The following is a 22,748-nucleotide window of genomic DNA, read 5'->3' on the forward strand; positions in this document are numbered from 1 at the left end:
GCGGAATGCGCGGGTGGGGACGGGAGACTCAGACTCGTAGGTCTGGGGGAGGAGTGGTCTGGCCCCCTGGGTTCTCCAGGAGGTCGGTTTCTGGAGGTCCTGACAAATAAATAAGTCAACACGGGAGCTTTTTGAAACAGTTCTCTTTACCCGTGATCACTGAGTGACGCCTGGGGCAGGGAGGCCGACCAAGAGTCTCGGGCGAGGGCTCCCCCACCGTCCTCCCTCCCCCCACGCCACGTCGCCCAGTGGCATCGTGGAAAGAGGATTCTCCCATGCAAACCCCGGAGCCGGAGGGGAACCGGGAGCGCAGTTCTGCACCCCCTGTCCCCGGGGCACGGACACGGCCACAGCACGGGGGGGGCGGAGAGGCCCCGGGGACACGAGACACTGGGGAGGAAGAGGGGTCCGCCCGCAGCTGACCCCAGGCACCGGCGACCTGATGCGGCGGCGGGGCGGGGATGAGTGGCACGTGGGGCGAGGCTTGTAGCAGCGAGTCCCCCCTCCCCTCCTTTCGGACGAAGAAGGAAGACTTGGGCCCCGCGACTGGGGAGAAGAAAGGGGAGCGGGCAGCCTCTCCTAGCATGCGGCCCGGGAGGGAAGCCCCGCTCCCTTCCCGCGGGGAAAGGGCACCCATCTCCCATCGGAAACTGATCAATAAATTACAAAGTAGAGAAAAGGGAGGCGGAAGTTTGGGGCGGGATTTCTTCCTGCCCTCTTCGTTCCCCCTCTCAGTCCAGTTCGTGTGGTTTGGTCCAGGCCCAGTCCTTTTGTGAGGCGGGGACGCGCACTCCCCGCTCGTCTGTACAGATGGTCCAGTCCGCGGCGCGAGTTCCCCCGCCCGCGCTCCCCGGCGAGACCATACTCTGGGCAGAAGGGGGAACAGCCCAGCCTCTGGAAGATTCTTCTGTCCGAGTGAGGTCACCTGCATTGACGCCGGGGCAGTACGTGGGGCAGTGAAGATCCACTGTGCCGCCCTGGACCCCCGAGATTGCCCCGCACAGTCCTCACCTGGAGGCCTACACTAGCAGGAATAGGTCCGGACCGAAACGCCGTCTGCCCGAGAACTCCCAGAAGTCTGGCCTAGAGGGGGGGCGAGCAGTGGTTTAGTAAGTGCGCGCGTGTGTCACACACACACACACAGAGCAAGGTTTCTCTGATCCTCAACCCCAAGCGTCCTCTCTTGGATTCTCTCCTCCCGAAATGATAGAGAACGCCAGGCTCCACGCCGGTCTCCCTCCCTCTCCCGCAGCCTGGGAAACATCTAAGGTGCCCCAAGTGGCAGTGGGCGAACTCATTCCCCACTTTGGAAAGGGGATGCGGGACCACTCCATTCCACACCCGAAGGAGGGAGTTGGGATACTGAGCAACCCATTTGTCATGAGCGGGGAGAAAGGACTAGGCCAATTCAGAACCCGGAGGGGGGCTTCCGGAAAGTAGGGTTGGTCCTTTTCCAACCCGAAGAAAGTGGGGGTGCTGTCATAGTTGGGAGCCGCCCACCTTCGGGCTGCAGCTTGCGAAGAGGGAGCCCCGGAGAGCCCAGGGCCCCTGCTGCGGCCGAACGAAAGTTGGGGGGTAACATCTCAGCTGAGTCGGGGGTTACGCCTCGAAGGTCCTTCTCTCGGAACATCTTCCGCCAGGATGGGGAGCGGCTGAACGACTTGGCGCTGTCCTAGGTATAGGGGCCAGGAGGACAGTGAGGAACTAGGGCGGGGTTCTGACTCAGCCGCTTCCTCTGGCTCCAGCCCTGTCGGGCTGCATCTCCCCCTTTAGCCCCGCCCCCGTCCTGGTCCCGCCCCCAACCGCCTCCAGCTGGCAAAGTCACGCCGCCGCGCTTCGGCACCCTACAGGAGCCGCTAGGAGCTGAGCCTCCAGGGCTGCCGCTGCGCCCACCTCGTCCAGCCTCCTGTCTGTGCCCAAGGAGATGAGGTTACTGAATTCCTTCTCCAGGAGCTGCCGGGCCTGGGGACGAGAGGTGGAAGGGTGGTAGCGCGCAGTCTGCGAGGTGGGGTTACCCAGTAGCCCCGGGCCAAGCGGCGGCTCACCTGCGCATTCTGCGTGGGGATCTGCAGGAGCAAGGCCAGATCGGAGTAGTCGAAGGTCTCGTCCAGGGCGAGCAGCGCCCCGTGCACCCCGCTCTCCGTGAGGTTCGTGGCGAATTCCTTCAGTCCCAGCCCGGACACCCAACCCATGACCCGCTCATTGGACCACACCATCACGTCTGGGACAGAAGGGCTTCTCAGCTGCCAGCCGGTTCAATGCAGCCCACACGGCACCTCCCAATCCTCTAACCTGGCCACGCCCCCTGTGGTGGTTCCGCCCCCTGTGATTGCTCCACGCCCCTCGCAAAGGACCTTTGCTCCGCGCCCCAATCCTACCCCCTCCCCACCTGCTCCAAACTCCTCCACCTGGCTCCCCAGGGGACTCTTACACTCCTACTCACCTCGGATTTGGGTCTGACTCTCTTCCCGCCTCCGCTCCAAGTCCTTCCGGTCATAATTGAGCCGTTTCAGGCACATGATCCCATAATGCAGACTCACCCTGAGCAGTAGGGGAAAGTGGGGTCACAGATGAATCTTCACAACTCCAATGGCTGTTGCTGCTTCCCTCCCCATTGGCTGTGGTCTTCTGGGAAAGGTCGGGGAGTTGTTCCACTGGGTCAGTTTTAGGGAATGCTGACCTTCCCAGGACTTGGGGTATTTTCAACAGGCAGTTCCTATTGGTTAACCTGGACAGGGTATGGGGTCAACTAGCCAAGCTGTCTGAGGATTTGGACTTTTCCTGATGGACCATCTTATTGGTTGGAAGGGGCACAGAATTTCAGGATTTCCTGAGAATCCAGGCTAAAGGACCAAAGATAGTCCGAGGACTTTCCCATCACCAGTCCCATTGGCCAAAGACTCTCTAGGAGTGAGGCTTCCCCTTGGACTGTCCCCATTGGCCAGGCAGCCCCCACCTGTGGAAGCTGTCCACCATCTTGAGTTGGCCCCGGAGCTCCTTCTTGTTAAGATGATCTAACATGCGGGCATCCACCAGCGACTCCATGAAGTAGCTGCGGTATTGGGGCAGCCCCAGGCTGGGCAGCCAGTCGTTTCCCACCCACTCGTGGTTCATGTCACCATATGCCAGGATCTGGGGCCATGGGCAGGTGGGGGAGGGGTCAGGCCCTCTGACCCCTTCCCATGTATGTATGAAAGGGTACACTCCAACCCCCTGACCCAAGGTTGTTCTATTTCCACCCTGCATTAGGACAATGGTCAATCTCTGCTCAGGACAATGGACCAGGTCCAGCTGTCTCCTACTCCTTCATAACAGCATACACCCTTGTCTGCTCAAAGTGTGGTCCTTGGACCTGCAGCATAGCCATCACCTGTACACCTGCTGGAACTGTGGAATCTCAGACCCCACCCCAGGCACTGAATCAGAATCTGCATTCTCACCAGATCCTCAGGTTACCTGAACAGTAAGGTGTGAGAAGCACTAGCCTAGCATTGTCCTAACTCAGAACAATGGATCGGTCCAACATCACTACTCCCCCAAGTCAGGACACCGGATTCTTCCAGCGTAGCTCTCCCCCACAACAAACGATAATGGATCCAGCCATCACTTTTGCCCTATCCAAAAATACTAATCTAATTGCTGTATCTGGACAGTATTGACCCAGGACAATATTCTGGGTCAGCCCAAAGTCCTTCACTCCCTTTAGCATAAGGAAACACCCCCCCCCCCTTGCTAGAAACGAAGACCCCAGTCCACCGCTAGTTCGCTACCTGGGGGGAGTTCATGCCTCTCCCTTCCTGAGAAAAAAGTGTAGCTCCTCCTTCCCCACAACTTCTCAGCCTGACCTGCTGCCCCTCCTCAAAATGCCTCCCTGCTTTGCCTCAGCATACTGGAACAGTCCCACTCCCCCTCAATATAGAGAAAAGGTCTCCCTCTAGTTACAGCAGTGGAACAGCCCCTGGAACCCCCGCAACCCACGATAATGGAATGGCCCATGCCCCCACGCTAACAATGGAATAGTCCGGGCTCTTCCGCCGACCCCCACCAAGCCACAATGAGACAGTCCGGAGCCCCGCTCCACGCAGCGCCTCCCGCGGTGATGATGGAACGCTCCGGCGAGGGTGGGGGCGGGGCTTGGGGAAGGAGGGGCGTGCATGCAGCGTGCACAGCCTGTTCATGCGCCCACGCCCCGCCCCGCGCCCCCTACCTGCTCCCAGCTGATCTCCTTGGTCTCCTGACCCGTTAGTGGGAAAAGGGGAGAGAAGGGGTGGGTTAAGGGGCAGGCGGAGGAGGGCAGGAGAGACGAACAGACGGACAAACATCCAGAGATTCGCCCCCCCACCCCTCCCGAGGGAGAGTTAGTGCCACCCCCAAGGCCGCCGGTAGGGGTCACTCACAGGCTTGGTTGTGGCCGTGAGGGACTCCATCTCCTCGTGTGTCATCCACACGTTTCCTGTGGACTGAGGGGCAAGAGGTGTTAAGGAGGTTAAGAGGGCTTTTGGATAGGGGAGCGGAAGAAGGTGGTGTTCCTTAGAGGCCCAGGCCAGGTCCATTTATATATTCTGCTTTCTGCCTCAGAAAGGCCAGTCACTGCTCTGGACGAGGCAGTGAAAGAGAAAACGAATGATCATTTATTGAGCACCTGCTGTGTACCAGGCAAAAAAAAAAAAAAAAAAAAGAAAAACATGGGCTTTGGGGGTTGGGCAAGTTCAGGTTTGAATTGGAGCCCTGCTGGGTATTTTGCTGTGTGGCCCTGGGCACAACATCACCTCTCTGACTTCATACGGATGTAGGTACAGAGTGAAGGTTCAGAATAAGGTGACAGATACAGCTGTGGGACAAAAGTTTGGGGGGAGGGGGTGTATTCACATTTACTGAGCACCTGCTCCCAACGACCCCACGAGTTAGGACTTCATACATTGATTCAAACACTTATGTAGCTCCTCATGAGTGCCAGGCACAGTTGTAGGGTCTGGGACACACCAGGGGAAATTTGAAAAATAGACTGAATGGATGAAATTGACAATAATAGTAACATTCTTAGATAAAAGGGCACAGTGGTTGCGTTGTTCAAGAAGAATGTTCTTATTGTTAGAATATGCCCTGATAATAGAGCACCTGGATGGTTTAGTTGGTTAAGCCTCTGCCTTCCGCTCAGGTCATGATCTCAGGGTCCTGGGATACAGCCCCACATCCCTCTCCCTTTGCCTGCCACTCTCCCTGCTTGTGTGCTCTCTCTCTGCGTGTCAAATAAATAAAAATTTAAGAAGAAAAGATGCCCTGATGAAGTAATTTTTCAGGCTAACCACTAATGATCTCCACAAATTATATTTGAGGGCCTCAGGTATACAAATGCAAAAAGCAAGTAGGGCAAGGAGTTAACAAGTGCTGAATTGGGCATGGCACACAGAAGTTTCGGCGGGGAACAAAAGGATAAAATATTAGAAGGCCGTAAACACTCCTGGGGGAAAAATTAGGTGTTCGTGTGCTGGGGTGATGGGGCGAATGACTAATTTAGTCACCAATTTAGAGATGGGGCAAGTAGTGTTCTGAGGAAAGGGAGCTGCACTAGCTAAGAACCAGAGTAGGGGCAGAGCGGGGTGTGTTGGGGGAAGAAAAGGAGCCCCCTCATCAAAGGCTTTATAAGGAACCACATGAATTTGGATTTTTTTCTCCCCATTGGGGTCCTAAGACAGACTGAGGTAGAGAGGAGGCAGGGAGACCTGAGAAGGGACCTCCACCCCTACTCTCCTCCAATGCCTCTGAGATAATCTAGGCGAGACACTGAGGGAAGAGGATCTGCGAGACAGAGCTGGGGTAAGCGAGCCCAGGATTGGCTAGTTTGAGGGCAAGAGGCAGGGCCCTAAAGTGGCCAGGGTTGCCATTGGCATCCGGATGCTCACCGTGCGGGAGGAGGCGGGCGCTGAGGGCGAGGTGAGTGAGACCATCTCCTGGATGGCGAGGCGTAGTTTGAGCCGGTGCAGCGGGTTGCTGATGCCAATCTCCCGCTGGATCTCCGTGTCTGACAGGTTGGCCATGATGGCACCGCTCTTGACGTTGGCCCGGCAGGCAGGCCACATACCATGCAGGCATGCCTACCCACAGCTGCACAGAGGGAGGGAGGCGGGGAGAGGGAAGGAAGAGACATACACAGAGACAGAGACAATGTCGGAGGAGAAAGTGGAGAGACAGGAGGGAGACAGAGAGGTAGGAAAGTTAGCGGTGAAAAGCAACCAAGATGGGGCAAGGCAAACAGACAAGAGGGAGTCCAAGAGAGACACATGGAATAAAAGGGGGAGAGTCAGAGTCACAGGAGAGAGAGGGAGGGGGAGAGACAGAAATGAGAAAGATGTGGGGAGAGAAAGAAGCAAAAGACATTGGGGGAGAGACATAGGGAGACCCAGAAACGTGGGAAGAGACATGAGGAATGACAAAAACACAGACATGGGAAGAGAGGCAAAACAAGAGACACAGAGAATCCCATACAGTAAGGGAGAAACAACAGGCCAGCAGGACCGAAGTAGGCATGACCAGAATGGCAGGGGTGGGAGGATGGGAGGACAGGGAAAGAAAGCTGTTTAAAAGATCAACAGAAAGGCTGACCTCTCACCCCCCTCAACCACCCCCATCTGGGCCAGGATGATGCTGGGTGGCCCGGGGTGGCCACCTAGTAGTGGGGCTCTCACAGGAGTTAGGGATCAAGAGTCCAAGCATTTCTGGGCCCCAGTACCTCCAGCCAGGAGACCACGGTAGGCCCATCCCAAGCAGCAAAGGGCAGGCCCTGGCGGCAGGCCTCTTCCAGAAGTTCGTGCCTGGGGACAGAGGCCTAGGGCAGGAGCTCTCAAAGGTAGAGACACCCAGCTCTCCGGGATGGGCCCCTTTACCACACACCCCCTCCAAAACATGTTTTGTTTTTCAGTGGAACACTTCAGGAATTTGCATGGCATCGTTGCACAGAGGACATGCTAATCTTCTCTGTATCATTCCAATGTTAGTATATGTGCTGCCAAAGGGAGTACCCAAAGCAGTTTTTATGAAGGTAGAAAACTTGGAAGAAGGTTAAAAAAAAAAAAAAGAATCTCTGCGAGTGGTCTTCCCATCACCCACCCCCCTCCTCCCTATACACACTCACTTCCTCTTGTTCCTTCGGTCCTTGTCTCCTGGGCCTGTCAGCTTGGCTAGCCCCAGAGGGTCCGTGGCCAATGTCTCGTCGGAGGGTGTTCCTGCTGAAGGTAGAGAGGGGCCAGAATTTGGAGGCTCTCAAGTAGGAAGGAGACCCTTTGATGTGGGGGTTGCTGAGGAGGCCAGAGAAGCAGACGCTTCAAGAGAGTAGTGAATGAGGCGACACAAAGGGAGTAATAAAACCACATAGGAACAAATTTCACCTCCCAAATGGAGACATCCCCAAAATAGGGATGGATTCACTGGGTTAGCCTCTGTAAGATGACAATCGTATGCTGGTAAATATTTAACAACTGGCTCGCCAGGAGGGAGAGAGTATCCTCTGATTTGTAGTGTTTGCCAATGTTCATGGTGTGAAGAATCCCACCAATTCCAGGCTACCAATGTAATGTCAAGCAGCTCACAAAACTCATAAATACTTAACTATAGACTTCCACAAGCCAGTACCAGCAAGCTCTAGCACACCATATGCCCTGCCTTTAGGTGGTCCGCTCTCTTTCTCTATTTAAAAAATAGGGGGCACCTAGGTGGCTCAGTGGTTGGGCATCTGCCTTTGGCTCAGGTCATGATCCCGGGGTCCTGGGATCAAGTCCTGCATCAGGCTCCCAGCAGGGAGCTTCCTTCTCCCTCTACCTATGTCTCTGCCTCTCTGTGTATATCTCTCATGAATAAATAAGTAAAATCTTTAAAAATAAAATGAATAGGTAAACGGGGATGCCTGAGTGGTTCAGGAGTTGAGCGTCTGCCTTTGGCTCAGGGTGTGATTCTGGAGTCCTGGGATCAAGTCCCACATCAGGCTCTCTGCATGGAGCCTGCTTCTCCTCCCTCTTCCTGTGTCTCTGCCTCTCTCTCTGTGTCTCTCATGAATAAATAAATAAAATATTTTTTAAAAATAGGTAAACAAAATAACAACATTTATTTAGCTCCCCTCCTCTGGTCATCTGGGCAGGCCTCAGAGTGCCCTTTTCACAGAGTGCCCTTTTCAAGGGTCCCTTTTCTATCCCCCTATCTCTATCGAGTCCTGCCCCCTTCACAGCCTATGAATTACCAAATGGATGAAGACTCAGATGACTGTCAACTGAATTTGGGAAAAAGAAGGAAGAGAGGAAGGGAGATAGGGTTGGCATCAGGGTACTCACCCAGAGAAGAGCTGTCCCGGCCTGGTGGTCCCATTCGCCCCTTCTCCTTCTTGCCAAAGAGACGGCCTATGGATGACTTGATGCTCTTCTTCTTGGGGGCTTTGTGCAGGGAATCTGGGGTGCCTTCACTGGGTGAACAGGACGAAGTGAGGGCAGCCCCATCTGGGATACCTCCTCTTCCCCCAAGTCCTTGACCATTCCCTGACACATCCTCCCAAGCAAGCCCCTCCCCATCGCATCCACTGCCCGTGCTGACCTTCCCCGTGAAGTCCCCCCATCTTCCAGGGATCCTGCCTGGAGTGCCAAGGCCTGTGTCATTCTCTCAAGGCGGGCAGAGCGGGGAGTAGGAGGTGGAGTGTCTCCTGGAATGGCAGGCCCCTCTCCTCGTGGAGCCCCAGCTTCCTCCTTGGGGACATGATTCTGGGGACAGAAAGGCAGAGATGCTAAAATGAATTGGAGGGGTCATGTTGGGGTGTCTTCATTAGTTGAGATGTCTACTAGGAGATGGCTAGGATGCCCCTGGTCTGGGGTACCATTTCTGAAAGTAGCCTAGACTAGGTAGGGGGTGTTGCAGAAACATAAAGGCAATGAGCTTGACCAGCCAGTTTTATGTAGCCTAGCTTCTGGTGTCAGGAGTGGGATCTGCTCAGACTTAAGGAAAGCAAATGAGTTACACATTCTGGAAGCCAAAACACTGAGTCCAAGGCAATAAATGGATTAATATGTCTTATTCCTCCTCAAAGATCAATTCTGAGGATCTAATATTAGCTCTCAAATCTTTACTCACAGAAACCTTAAAAAAAAAACAACAACAACAAAACAAAACAAACAAAAAAAACCACCCTATGAAGAAATTTAGTGCATAAAACAGGTAAAACCAGATCCGACCTTACTAAAACACAAATTAGGGTTCATCAAACCAGTGGCTTGGCCTCCCTTATGCCTTTAAGTTGGAACTTCTAGGGAAAGCTAAGATTGCTTTTGAAAATCACTGGTGTGAAGAGTTATTGTTGCTGTTGGTTGGGGATCCCTGTCTCCGAACTCCCCCTGGCCACCCCACCAAAATAAGGAGACTCCAGAACACTCACAGCTTTGTCGGTGCCCTCACGGGCAGGGCTAGGGGGAGCCAGACGGGGCGTTGAGTGGCCAGAGCTGGGAGGGGAGGGGCTGGCAAGGGTAGAGGTAGTGAGGGAGGGGGGCAGTGAGCAGCTACTACGGTAGCGGCCCAGTGAGTCTAGGCCAGAGCCAGACACCCGGCTCTCCAGCTCCTCTGCCCTTTGTTCTGTTGTCTCCTTCTCCTCTTGGATAAGCCTAAGGAGGAAAAAAGGGGGAGACTGTGTGAGAGAGCACAGGCAAGCCATGGGGGATAGAGTCTGGGGATCCCAAAGGGCCAGGAAGGCTCAGTGGAGCAAAAAGGATTCTGGGGGAAGCATAATGAGGTTAGAAGGTATTGGTGGATTCATCATGGCCTCACAGGTTCAAGGGGTGTCAAAGGGTCATAACAGGCCCAAGAGGTCATGGAAGGATGAGAGACAACAGGAAGATCAGGGTCTGCATCAAGGCTTCCATGATGATAACCACATAGTTCTATAAAATCATAAAAAAGATCGCTATGGGAAAGGTCAAATTTCAAGGACAGAAAAGCAAGATCATAATAAGATCAGGGTGAGATCAGGGACTCTAAAAAAAAAAAAAAAAAAAAAAAGAGATCAGGGACTCTGAGGTCAACTGAGGATCTGGGAAGTTCATGGAGACATTTGGCATGTGAATCAATGCCTCAACTCAGAATGACTTTGGATGGAAAGTAGTGGTCATGTTGGCATATTTGCTGGGGCCCATGGAGAGTTTGTTGTTAAAGAATGCCAAATAGGGAAATTTCTGGGAAATCAGGATAGACTTTATGTCAATGGGGGATTCATAATATATTAAGGATTCTTATTATATTAAGTAGAAATTCTTGGTCTCTTGAATTGGGGTTCTTGAAGTATTAGGGTGAGACTCTTGGTGTTTAGGATTGAGATTCTTGGGGTACTGGGAGACTCTGGGTACTAGCTGTGAGAAGCCATACATCCATGGTGTACTGGAGGATTCCTGGTGTACTGGCTTGAGAACTTTGGTATTTGAGAATGCAGTCTTCGGTGTATTGGGAAATTGTGAATACTGGATAGGGAATAGATAGAAAGCAAGCAAGCACAGAGACTTCTGGGTGTATCCTGAGGGATTCCTAGTTACCAGAGGGAGTGTTAGGCTGGGGGAGTTCCTTGAGGATAGTAAGAGAGGAGATGCGCTCAGGCCTTCAGATCAGTCTCCAAAGCAAGACGGGCTATGAGGTCAGCTCAGGCAAGGTGGAGGAGGAATGGGCCAGCACTCACTTGATCTCCTTGTTGATGGCTTCCAGCTGCTCCTGAAGCATGATGGCCAGCGTCTGCACATCAGCCTGTCCGCTGGGGGAGAGCAGCTCAGCCCCAAACATCCCCTCGGCCTCCTCCTCATCTGAGCCATCCAGCTCCCCAGGGAATGGGGGTGGCATGGACCCCGTGGGGGCTGACCGCTCCCACTCCTGTCTCTGTATGGGGACAAAGGATATCAGGTGGGTGGGGGTCAAGGGAGGTGCGGGGGTCAAGGGAGGTGCTGGGGCCTACCTCACCTCTACTGACCTTGTCCACCCTCCATGAGCCTTCCCATGTCCCGTGACAATGAGTGGCCTCACCACGTGATCCAGCCCACACACTTTTCCCAGCCAAGCCTTGCCTCTTGACAAGTCCCTTTCCTTGACCAAATGCCCCATCCAGGACCTCTACCTCATCTCCTGATTCTACCATTTCCCTTGACCCAAACCACTTCCTTTCTTTACCTTGCACCCCCATTCTAGGATTCTACATAGGGCCCATCCCCCAGACACCACCCTCTCCCCACCTCATCATTCCACTAAGGTTCTTACCAGAGAGCAGGATATCCGCACAAAGAGACGTCAAGCAAGTGGGGATGATGGAGTTACGGGAGGAAAAAAAGACAACATGGGTCCAGGAGACCCTGTTTCTCATCCCAGCCCCCTTCTAGAGAGCCCCACATATTAAATTCTACTTCTACTGTTGCCCACCCATCCCCTGCTCAGTCCAGGGCCCCAAAAGTGGCTGCTGACCTTGGAGGGCTCGTCCTTGACCCCTGACCAGCGGCCTCTCTTGCCTGCCCGGCCACTGCCAGCCCCATAGGGGTCCAAGTGGGCACCAGAAGGTAATGTAGGTGCCTGGGAGTAACGGAGCTCCAGGGCACTGCCAGGGAGAGACCTGTGGGCATGGAGAGGGTAGCAGTCGGAGACCAAGGGGTCAGGAAAAGGGAAGAGAGGTATGGGGTCAGAGGATTAGAAGAGGAATCTGAAGTCAGAGGTCGAGGTCAGAGGGCATGAAGTCAGGTGTCCAAAATAACAGGAATCAGTGGAAGCCTTTGGAGGACAGGGAGTGGGGGTGTGGAAGACCTGGAGATCAAAAAGGATGAGCTTGGCTAAGGTAGTTCCTGTGGGCAGAGGTGAGGCATTAGGATTACTGTCACCTGGAGTAGGAGGATGGTGGCCTCCCCCGCAGCTGATCAATCTCCATCTGCATCCGCTCCATCTCTGCCAAGAGCTGCTCCTGGTGGGAGGAAGTTGGAGGTGTCAGGTCAGAATATGCCCTGTCCCTAAGCAACATCCCCTCCCAGCCTGGCTGACTGCATCCCCAGCAATGCCTGCTCCATGTCCCTGGTCCTAGCTCCCCACTCCCTCTTCTCCAGACCTCTCTTTACCTTGTTGAGTAGCAGTTCATCCTGAAGCTTCTTCATATTGGCAATCTCCTCACTCAGTGAATTCTGGGGAAGACAGGGGTGCAATGAGGGGTGGTGCCTGGAATGGGCACGTCCTGGGGCTGGAAGCATCCAGAGACTGGCTGAAGGCAACCCCAGGGGAATGAGGTGGGTATGGTTGGTGAGCTGGAGGATACAAGGGGTGGGGAGTGAGGAGGGGGTTTGTGGGATCAAAGATGCATCTAGGGAGGGGAATGCCTGGGAGCCCCAGAATCCAGCACAAAGATTCAAAGTTGGAAGGTCCAGGGGTATCTAGGTGGCTCAGTCCATTGAGCATCCGGTTCTTGGTTTAGGCTGGGGTCATGATCTCAGGGTTATGAAATCAAGCCCCCGCCCCTCCCTGGGGCTCTGAGCTCAGCAGGGAGTCTGCAGAATCTGAAGATTCTCTCCCTCTTCCTCCCCCTCTGCCCCTCCTCCTGCTTGTACTCTCATAAATAAATAAATAATCTTCAAAGTGTGAGGGTCCAAAGGATCAGGGGCTTGGGGAAAAGGCAAGAACTCAGGCAGGGTGTGGGTGCCCCCAGAATTCAGCTCTTAGAGTGTTTAGACCAGGTGAAAGAATGGCCCCAGCAACAGACTAGGTAAGTGTGTTGACTTCGAATTCCAGATGCCCAGATTTGAGATCTCAACTAACAGTCCGGGGAAAGGTCTGGGGCCCCGGGATCCTGGCAAGAGGTGGTCTAGGATTCCAGTTTGCTGACATCCTGGGTTGGGGCACACCTTCTCCTCCAGCGCCCCCATGCGCTCCTTGAGGTGCAGCTGTAACCGTTCATTGGACTCGCTCAGCAATTTGTCCACTGTCTCCGACAGCCGCTTATTGTGGTCATCGTTCATCTTCTCCCGCTGCCGGGCCTACCCAAAGGACAGCAGGACAGGAATACTCAAGCCCACCTTGCCCAGAGTACGCCCCCCAACTTCACCCCCTCATCTTAAAGCTCCTGCCCGGGTGGCTTCAAAGCCCCACCCCCTCTGCCACCGTCCTCCCCCCTCACCCGCTGCAGTTCTTGGTTTTTCTCCTCCAACTGGGCCTCCAGCTGCCGAAGTCGCTCCTCAAAATTCCCATGACGTTCCTCAGCCTAGTGGACAGAAGCCAGAGCAGGTGACTTTGCCACACTAGGACCCAGTGAGGCTCAGACCCCGCCTCTTCCAAGGTTCAAGCCCCACCCCCGAGCTCCAGGCTCCTTGGCCAAGAGGCTACAGACCCTGCACTAGGATTACCGCCCCATCCCATCCTCAGGATCTGTTCCTTCTTTTGCGTTCTAGGCCATCCTGTCAGTCCAGACTAGTAAACGCGTCCAACAGCCTCCGGGCCCTGCCCCCATTCCAAGTTCTCCCACTTTCCTAGACCTTCGCCACACCCCCGACCCCCACCCCCCACTGTCCCCAGCATCACAGCTACAAGTGTCCTACCCCTCCAGACTGAAGGCCTGGCCTCATCCCTATACCCCATACCCCCACACTCCCGCCCCGGGCCTCTCCTCACTTTGTTGAGCGCTGCCACGCGCTGGGCCAATTGTGCCTCAATCTCGGGCAAGGTCTCTGCCTTCTGCAGCGTCTGCTGCAGCTTCTGCTTGGCGTCATCCAACCACTCTGCCAGCTGACGGCTCTTCTCTTCACTCTGGGGGATTGGGGGGAGGACAGAGATGGGGCCGCGGGGTGGACCAGGAATGAGAGGAGTTAGGTAACACAGGCCGTGGCCTTGCCCCCACGTCACCTTCCTGGCCGTGCCCCCACCTGCCGGTACAGCGACTCCTTGCTGGCCAACTCATTCTCCAGCTTGTCATTGGCATCGTGCAGCGACGTGGCCTCACGCTGGGCACTGAGGTAGCGCTTCTCCAGGGTCGTGATTCGCTCCTCCATATCCTCCCGCTGCGCAAGCGCCTGCAGAGGTGGCAAAAAGTCACGTGGACTATAGCTCCCAGTAAGCCCCGGGGGTACGTAGGCTTAGAATCCCAGATCAGGTACCCCAGGGTATCCTGGGAAATGAAGTCTCCGACTATGTGGGAGTCAGAATGGCAGAACCACACCTGCCAAGAACTCCCAGAAATAGCGAACCTCAGGACCCCGACAACCCCAGAGTTAAAAATGGTAGTACCACACCTCCCATAAGCCTCTAGGACATCTGTCTTAGAACCTCCCCTTATGGATGACCTAAAGCCCATGGGATGGAAAGTTTCCATTCTCCCTGGCCCTCTTCCTTCAAAAATCCAGGCCTTAGGGGCCCCTGGCTGGCCTAGTCCGTACAGTATGCGACTCTAGATCTTGGGATCATGAGTTCAAGCCCCAACTTGGGGGTAGAGTTTACTTAAAAATAATAACAAATCACCTTTAAAAAAAAAATCTAATTTAAGGAGAAGGAAATAAATAAATAAATAAATAAATAAATAAATAAATAAATATTTTTTAAAAAATCCAGGCCTTAGATCTTTCAGCAACTTCTAGCACAGCCCAGGCTTAGAATCACAGAGCAAGTGCTCTAAGGTCTCATGAAAAACAAAAGTCCCTTCCACGTGGGAGGCAACATCTCCCAAGAGCCCCAAGGTAGCACAGGCTCAGAAAATCTAAGACAGGGCTCCAGGGTTTCATGGAAGATGGACTTCTGTCTGGGAGCCTGTGAGGTGAGACTACACTTCTTCCCAACAGGCCCCAGAGCCATCCAGGCTTAAAATCTGAGGTGAGGGGATCCCTGGGTAGTTCAGCGGTTTAGCACCTGCCTTCCACCCAGGGCATGATCCTGGAGTCCCAGGATTGAGTCCCACATCAGGCTCCCCATGTGGAGCCTGCTTCTACCTCTGCCTGTGTCTCTGCCTCTCTCTCTCTCTGTCTCTCATGAATAAATAAATAAAATCTTAAAAAAAAAAAAAAATCTGAGGTGAAAGTCCCAAAGGATGATGAAAAACAAAGTGCTTGCTCTTCTTTCTCATCCAGTGACTTCCAGAATCCATACTCTACATTTCCCAGCAGTCCCAGAAGCATAGGAGTTAGGACCAAGGGGCCTAAGCCAGAATGTGGTGAAATGCAGACAAAGGGGGCAGCCCGGGTGGCTCAGCAGTTTAGCGCTGCCTTCGGGACAGGGCGTGATCCTGGAGACCTGGGATTGAGTCCCAAGTCAGGCTCCCTGCATGGAGCCTGCTTCTCCCTCTGCCTGTGTCTCTGCCTCTCTCTCTCTCTCTCTCTCTCTCTCTCTCATGAAAAAATAAATAAAATGTTTTTTAAAATGCAAAAAAAAAAAAAAAAGAAAAGACAGAAAAAGAAGTGCAGACAAAGGAACTCAATTTAGAAGTACAAGAGTGAGATGCCTGGATGGCTCAGTTGGTTAAGCATCTGCATTCTGCGAAGGTCCTGATATTGGGGTACTGGGATCCAGCCATGTGTAGGGCTCTCTGCTCAGTGGGGAGCCTGCTCCTCCCTCTCCCTTTGCCCTTCCTTGCCCGCCCCAGTTATTGACCGCCTACCATGTATGTGTCATATACCAACTCTCTGGCAAGAGTCATAAGTCCCATTCTACAGGTGAGCAAACTAAGGCTCAGAGAGGAGAGTCAACTGCTCGTGGACCAAATCCAGGTTCCACCATTCATGAGCTCTGTGACTTTGGGCAAAGGGGGACCGGGGAAGGCTAGGGAGAGGGAGGGACAGAGGGCAGCCCACCAGGGGCTCCGGCCTCACCTCCTTGAGGTCGCGCTGGAGCTTGGCGTTAGCTTCCTCGGCCTTACCCAGCTCGCGGTGGGCGGTGCCCAGCTCCTCCTCCAGCTGGCTCATCTGGCGGCACAACACCGCCAGGCGCTCCCGCAGCTGGCACACCTCCGCACGCTGCCGCTCCAGGGCCTCCTCCAGCTCAGCTGTGCGCCGGTTCGAATCCCCGCCAGGACCAAGGCCATTGGCAAGGGGCTGGAGTGGGAACAGTGAGACAAGAAAGGACAGAACCCAGAGTGGGAAACACAGACATAGAGAGAATACAGGAGACAGTTGACTGGGGGGAGGGGGGAGGTTCAAAGATCAGTCCTGGAGGTCACAGGAGTTAGCTAGTTGACTTGAATTAGAGGTCAAAGGCCACTAAGGGTCTTAGGACTTCAGATGTCACAGAGGTAGTGAGGCTCATACCAAACATTAAAAGGGCCATCACAAAGTCAGGGGCTGAGTGGAGGTCACAGGGATGGGGATTCTTGAAGAGCAAGGGGAGGGAAAGCCTTCCACCTCTCACCTGCCCGTCCCCATCCTTGCCGGGCTCCTCCAGCCCCGACCGGCGCCTAGACAGCTGTTCTCGAAGGCTCAGGGTCTGGGAAAGGGAAACGGAGATCAGGACAGAGGGAGTCCTAGAGCCCCCAACTCTACATCCCAGTGGTCTTGTCGGGGCCACCCCATCGCACAGTCTATTCTTAAACCCTGTGCTTTCATTTTATCTCTCTTTAGCTGCCCGGCATGAAGGAATTCACCCTTACTCTTCCCCCTAGCCTTCTTGCGTTGGTGTCCTCTAGAGCCCCAATTTTCCCCAAAGAACCACTTCCTCCATAATCAGCTCTTTCCCTTAGCCCCAACCCACCCAATCAGCTCCCTGGTCCCTCCTCCTTCTTAGCCACGCCCCCACCTCCTGATTGCTCAGCTCCAACTCCTCCTCTAGCACCGCCACCCGCTCCAGCGCCATCCGCAACCGCTCCCGGACCTGGGGATGGGGACAGGGTAGAGTGAGATGGAGATCACACCTAATCTAGGACAGTCGACTATGAGGCAACATTAGCATTCCTCCACCTATAATAGATGTGCAACTCCAAGGAGTTACAAAGGCATCCTCACCCACTGGTAGCTCCCCACCGAAATTCATTTTCCTATTATTAACCAGGCAGGTCCCAGTCTGAATAGCCTGTCCCAATCAATCTCAGTCAACATTCTTCCCACTTAGGACATCCCCAATCAACCACAGCCAGAATCTCTCCTATCCAGGACAGCTCCAGCCAGCCACAGGCTTAGGCATCCAGGCTTTTCTGATTCTCATACCTTCTCATCCAGGGCCTTGTGGTGCTCGAAGAGGGATTTTAGAGCCTTGAGCACCTCCACCTCGGAAGAGACTCCACCCGGGGACTGGGCCTGGCGCTTTACCACGGTCATGCGCAGTGACCTCTCGTGCCTGGACACCAGGCATTCCAGGTGTTCAAGGAGAAGCTACAGGGTTAGGTCATCGGGCCAAGGAACAGAGGCAAGGGAAGAGAGGCAGCGTCGAGGACAAGGGTGGTTCAGACAGGTGGGGCGGGCATATGGAGGAAGTGGTGGAGTCAAGCAAAGGAGTAAGGAGAGAGGTCAGGAAAAGAGAGAGGGATATCAGAGGTAGGGGCATGGTCAAGGAACGAGGTGTAGGAAAAGAAAAAATATGGAGAGAAGGAAGGAGATGTGAAGGAAAGAGGCGACCAGAGAAGACCAGCCAGGAAGTGGGAGTAGGGAAGAGAAAACAGGAAGGCAAGATGGGTAAAGAAGATGGGTCAGGCTGCCACACCCCGTGGTCCTGCCCACCTCACCTACGCCCCGCCCCCACAGCCCTCACCCTTGTGTTGTTCCGCTCCGCCTTCAGCTCCGCGATCTCTTCCTCCCGCTCCAGTAGCTGCTCCCGACATAAGTTCAGCTCTTTCGTCAGAGCCGCAAACTCCTGTCCAGATGTGAGCAGGATCCGGACAATCGGGTCAATCCTTTCCCGATGTCCCTCGTTAGACAGGACTGGGTTTGATGGCCCCGCCCCTCCTCGCGAAATCCCGCCCCTTCCAGCGGCCCAGGCCCCGCCCATCACCTGCAAGCCACACCCCCCGCAATGCACTCCTCCCTCCCAAGAGCCAAGTCCCGCCCCTTCCGGACCGCCCCCTCCGCGCCTTCGGTGGTCGAGGTCCCGCCTCCCGCAGGCCCCGCCCCGGTTCCGCCCAGACCTGGGGCAGAGCGATGCTGAGCTGGCGCTGCAGCGAGTCCTTCTCGTGGCCCAGCTCGCGCAGCCGCAACTGCGCCGTAGCCAGCCCGTCCTGCGCCTCGCGCAGCGTCTCCAGCAGGCGCTCGCGCTCCGTGAGCATCGTGACCATAAGGCGCTCCAGCTCGCCGCCCGCCTCGTCCGGGCCCAGCGCCGAGCCCCGCCGGCCATCCTCGCTGATGGTGGGCATCACCTCGCACATCATGGCGGCGGTGCTGGCCTGCGGGAGCGGGGAGGGGGCAGGGAACAGAGAACCGACTCGTCGAGGCACTGGCAGAGAAACTGAGGCACGGCCTCTGGGATAGTGGAAACCGAGGTGGGGCGACCCAGGCATTCTACAGATGAAACTATGGCCCATCCATTCTGATCATGTCACGGGATCAACTGAAGCCCATTGCTCCTGGGAAATCAGGGCTAGCTACCTGGGTGAGAGCATTTGGGGAAACCGAGGCCAGACTCCATCAGGCACTGGCAGCAAATCTAAGACCAGCCTAGTGAGGAGAACCGAAGCCAGGTGACCCATCGCCTGAGTCAATGTGGGAAAACCAGTGTCTACCTATTCTGACCCTGCTGGGAATACACCTTAACCCACTGTGTGAGTAAGAGGATAAGCCTGGCTAAGAACCATGCCTTCAGGAGGTCGAAGAACTGGGGCCACTATCAGTGGTACAAGTACACGGTCACAGGGATGGTCCTCACCTCTGCAGCCCAAATCCTGCCCACAACTTCCCAGATATCTGGACCCCAGCTCTATCTAAAAACTACTCCACTTGCTAGCCATCTCCCACAACCCAGGAGTCCCAAGATCCAGCTCCCTCCTACCTCAGGTCACAGGAGGCTGAGTCCCCAATTCCCTTCTCTCCCCTAGACCCAGGAGTCTGAGCCTCCAGCCGCCTCTGCCCCAATCCTGAGGTCAGACAGGGACACAAGAATCTGAGCTTTCAACCTCCAACCTTGGACCCAGAAATCTCAGCCTTCAGACCCCTCTTGCCCCAGAACCAAGGAGTTCAGGCCCCCAGGACGCAGGATCTGGGTGCATGAGCTGTAGGCGGAGATGAAGGGAAGTCTGCTGAGCCACTCCTTCCACACACATCAGGTCAGACGGGTCCAGCTGGCCTGGTCGAAAGCAGGAGGGACTTTCACTCTGTTCCTTCCTTTCCTTCTCTCCCTCCAGGCAGCGGCATAACCTGTTCTGACAGTGGATAATTCCCAGCCCCACCCAATGTGCAGACTATGTCCAAAACATGGAACTGGGGTCTTGGATTCCAATGAGAAGAAGAAGGGATGGAGGGTCCTGGAATGTGGGAGTGAAGATAGCAAGATGCCTGTACCCTTGAGTCTTTGAAGAGGTGCACCTGGGAATCTAGACACCTGCATGCCAGTATTCAGAGACAATATTTATAAGAAGACAGGTCAAAACCAACACAGCATCTAAAGTCCAGAACTTATGTGGAAATGCAACACTGGATGTTCCAGAGAACATCAAACTTCAAATTAACTGAGAAGGAAATAAAATTTAGCAAAGCTGGGTGTAGAATCTAGAAAGTCACTGGTATGAATACAGTACAGACTGCAGAAAGAATATATGTTTCCACATGTACAGTGTGCTTGGGATAAAATCATCACATAGGGCCAAGTACAGGGTCATATTCTAGAACCCAGGTCTGGAACCGAACTAAGCAATCCAATAAATTAAAGAATGGTCTGGGTCACCCAAGAACCTCAAACACAGAGGGGAACATAATGATATCTAAGAACATACCTAATGTATTGCATAAATAAACCTAGTCAGGAAACACCTAGAACTCAGAACCTACCAAGAATACAGGTATAACAAAGACTGTATCAGGGGTCACACTCTTGGTGTTATCATGTGTCTAGATGATAGACAGAAGGCAGAAAATAGGCTCTAGAATTCAGAACATGCCCTGGAGGTGGGGGGAAACCCTAGAAAGTAGCAAGGAGTTTGCCTGGAACTTAGAAGTGCCTGGGGGAAGATTCAGAAGCATGCTGGGAATTGAGAATTCACTGGCATAAGGACTGAGCTGGCAAAGGAAGGGGGGGAGAGATGTTCTGGAAATGAGGACATTTCTAGCTGAAGACTCCAAAAGAGGAGATGAGCCTAGAGCATGCTTAGAATGCTAAAGTGACAGATGGAGGAGGAAGCCCACAATCCTCCAGGAGATAAGTTCTAAACGAAGGTCACATTAGGGAAAAGATGGACCGAAAAGGTGGGAATGGATGAGCCTAGAACCTAGTACCTGAAAAAGGAAGATGCACAACACTTCAGGAAGAATCTTTTAGATTTAAGACTGTAGAACTGGGTAGACCTAAAATAGGAAAGTACATTTTAAAACTGATAGCAGAATGTGGAGAAAGGCTAGAGCACATAATTGGAACACACATATTCTAGAATATAGAATGCCCCTGGGAAGATAACAGAATCTAGAACAATGCCAAGGATGTGGCTGGAACCTAGAACACACCTAAAATAAAATTTAGCAGAGAATAAGCAAGTGCTAGTTTCTAAAAATTTGGAACATGTGTGAGGAGGAGGTGGGATCAGAATTTGGTTTGGGGCATTATCAAGACGTTTAAATTCCCCTGGGGAAACACATGCCTAGAATTTAGTATTTAACCTAGAATTGAGAATATACCGTGGGTGCAAACAGAACAGAGATATTGGCTGAGAGTGCTCTAAGATTTAGAAGGATTCTAGAGCATGTAAGGGCACAGTTTAACTGGGAATATGGAAGATAGTGGGTAGGTTCTAGATCATCTAATGAACCTAGGTCACAGAATACATCTAGAGGAAGGGGTGTATGTTTGGCCCATCATCTTGAGAAGGTGTACTCAGAGGATGGAACATCATGACATAGAAACATCATGATAGGGTGCTGGAAACATGTCAAGAAAGTAGGTCTCAGGGAACAGAGTAGAGAAAAAGAGAAGACAGCTCCCAGAGAGCCCAGTGCCTGAGATGATATGGGGATGAGGCATGTTGTTAGTTGTTAAGGCCACTAGAGATGTCAAGTTGATGGGGGTTGTAAGGCTGGGGGGACCTGGAATCCTAAGAGCAAGAGCTAATGGGCTAGATAGTTGGTGGGGGGCTGGACTCCTGAATCGTTGTGGAGATAAAGGACAAGGGATGGAAGCTGGGAGCCTGAGTCCTTGTTGGGAATGAGGGTTGCAGCATCTTTGGTGGGTAATACAGAAGCCGGGGTCTGAACTCCTGGGTCCCTGAGGGGATGCAGGACCAGGGACAAAGCATCTAGGTCTGCAAAAGGGAAGGTGGGCAGAAGCCAGAGAATTGCATTAAGAATTACATTCCAAGAGAGTCATGGTGCCTGAATCCCTAAGCAGGCAGATGTTGAGATGCCAGGAGGCTGGGTATATTTGTCTCGGGGGCACAGGGGACTGTTGAGCTGGGTCTCTAAAGGGGGTGAAAGCTGGGAAACTGGATTCCCAGGTCCTGAGCAGGTGGGGGTTACCAGTTGGGGCCTCAGCCAGACGGAGTGAGCACTGACAGGGCTTCCAGAGCCAGGTGGGAACTGGATCCCTGGATGCTAAGATCCCTAGGGTGGACCAGGCAGGAACATTCGGAAGCCCTGACTCCTCGAGAAGCAGCTGGGATCCCAGAAACCTGGGGTACTGAGCACTGGCCAGAGGCTCACCAGCGGAACCCTGAGGCCCAGGCGCCCAGGTCGGAAAGGGCCCGGGTATCTCCGGGTCAAAGGCGCGGCGGGGGGTATTCCCCGCGCCGCAGGCGCCCCCTCCCCGGCGGCAGCGGCCGCGGGAGGTGGGGGAGGTGAAGCTGCCGAGTGCGCTGACCATGGACAGCTCCGGAGCGGGCCTGTGTCCAGGGCGGCTGCCGAGCCGGCCTGGACCGAGGGACGAGGCTGGCTGTTCAAGCCGGAGGCTGGAGATGGGCACACCGGGTGCACGAATAGGCGACTATGCACACCCGACGGGGGGCAGCTGGCCCTAGCTGGGGGTCTGACACGGCCACGGCAGGTATTAGGAGCTCCGGGCTGGGCCGAGGAGGAAGATGTAGGTCCAGAGGGGGCTGCCGGGGCTGAACTGGGAAATCCAGGCTCCTGGGCCCTGGACGAGGCGCAAGGCAGCAGTACGCCTGGGATTCTAGGGTTCGGTTGGGGACTCTGAGAGCCGGGAGGGGCACGCCTGAGTCTCTGGGGTTGGGCTGTGAAATCTGGGCTCCGGAGCCCCCGGGGATAAAGAAGGGAGTCCAGGATCTCGGGAAAGCGAGGAAGGCTCGGCGAGGGGTCCCCGGGGTGGGCGCTGCCAAGCTGGCTGGGCCGGGCTCTTACCTACCTGGTCCGCGGCGGCTGCGGGCGGAGCTGGGCTGCAGGAGGGACGTGGGGTGGGGTGGGGGGACCGGGCGGGGCCCCTGGCGGCGGCCGGGGCCCGGATCTGTGGCTCCGGAGCCCTGTCTCCGCCGCTCGCGCGGGCTCCGCGTCTCTGGCTCCGGCTTGGGCGCTGGGGACCCCCCCTCCCCCTCACGGTCTCACAGCCCTCTACCCCCTAAAATAACCCCCTGCCCCTATCACCGTTCAGTCTCCCCCCGCGAGGCCGCAGCCGCCAGATCCAGGGGTGCCCACCAGCGCCCCCCAAATCCCACCTCCCCCCAA

At 54.6% G+C, this 22,748-nt stretch overlaps 1 protein-coding gene and 1 non-coding gene across 2 annotated transcripts; both read right to left on the reverse strand.

Annotated features, from left to right (window-relative positions):
- Positions 1-128: 128 nt before the first annotated feature.
- PPFIA3 (PTPRF interacting protein alpha 3) lies at positions 129-22,614 on the reverse strand. The gene is given in 31 exon segments (XM_025424313.3): positions 129-925; positions 1,012-1,083; positions 1,501-1,672; positions 1,894-1,962; positions 2,046-2,221; positions 2,444-2,541; positions 2,957-3,132; positions 4,208-4,234; positions 4,398-4,460; positions 5,904-6,071; positions 6,073-6,105; positions 6,731-6,812; positions 7,133-7,226; positions 8,322-8,449; positions 8,578-8,741; positions 9,410-9,632; positions 10,694-10,881; positions 11,464-11,608; positions 11,871-11,950; positions 12,102-12,164; positions 12,879-13,010; positions 13,151-13,234; positions 13,642-13,776; positions 13,893-14,039; positions 15,825-16,046; positions 16,360-16,434; positions 16,744-16,818; positions 17,151-17,315; positions 17,692-17,793; positions 18,065-18,319; positions 22,432-22,614. Coding segments are annotated over 29 exon segments (3,585 nt in total). The 5' UTR covers positions 18,305-18,319; positions 22,432-22,614; the 3' UTR covers positions 129-925; positions 1,012-1,024.
- On the reverse strand, positions 6,913-7,019 carry LOC112645689 (U6 spliceosomal RNA). Its single transcript, XR_003127194.1, has one exon. It is a non-coding gene; the product is annotated as a U6 spliceosomal RNA (small nuclear RNA).
- Positions 22,615-22,748: the final 134 nt, after the last annotated feature.

Source organism: Canis lupus, chromosome 1 (assembly GCF_003254725.2).
Source record: "Canis lupus dingo isolate Sandy chromosome 1, ASM325472v2, whole genome shotgun sequence".
Lineage (NCBI taxonomy): Eukaryota > Metazoa > Chordata > Mammalia > Carnivora > Canidae > Canis > Canis lupus.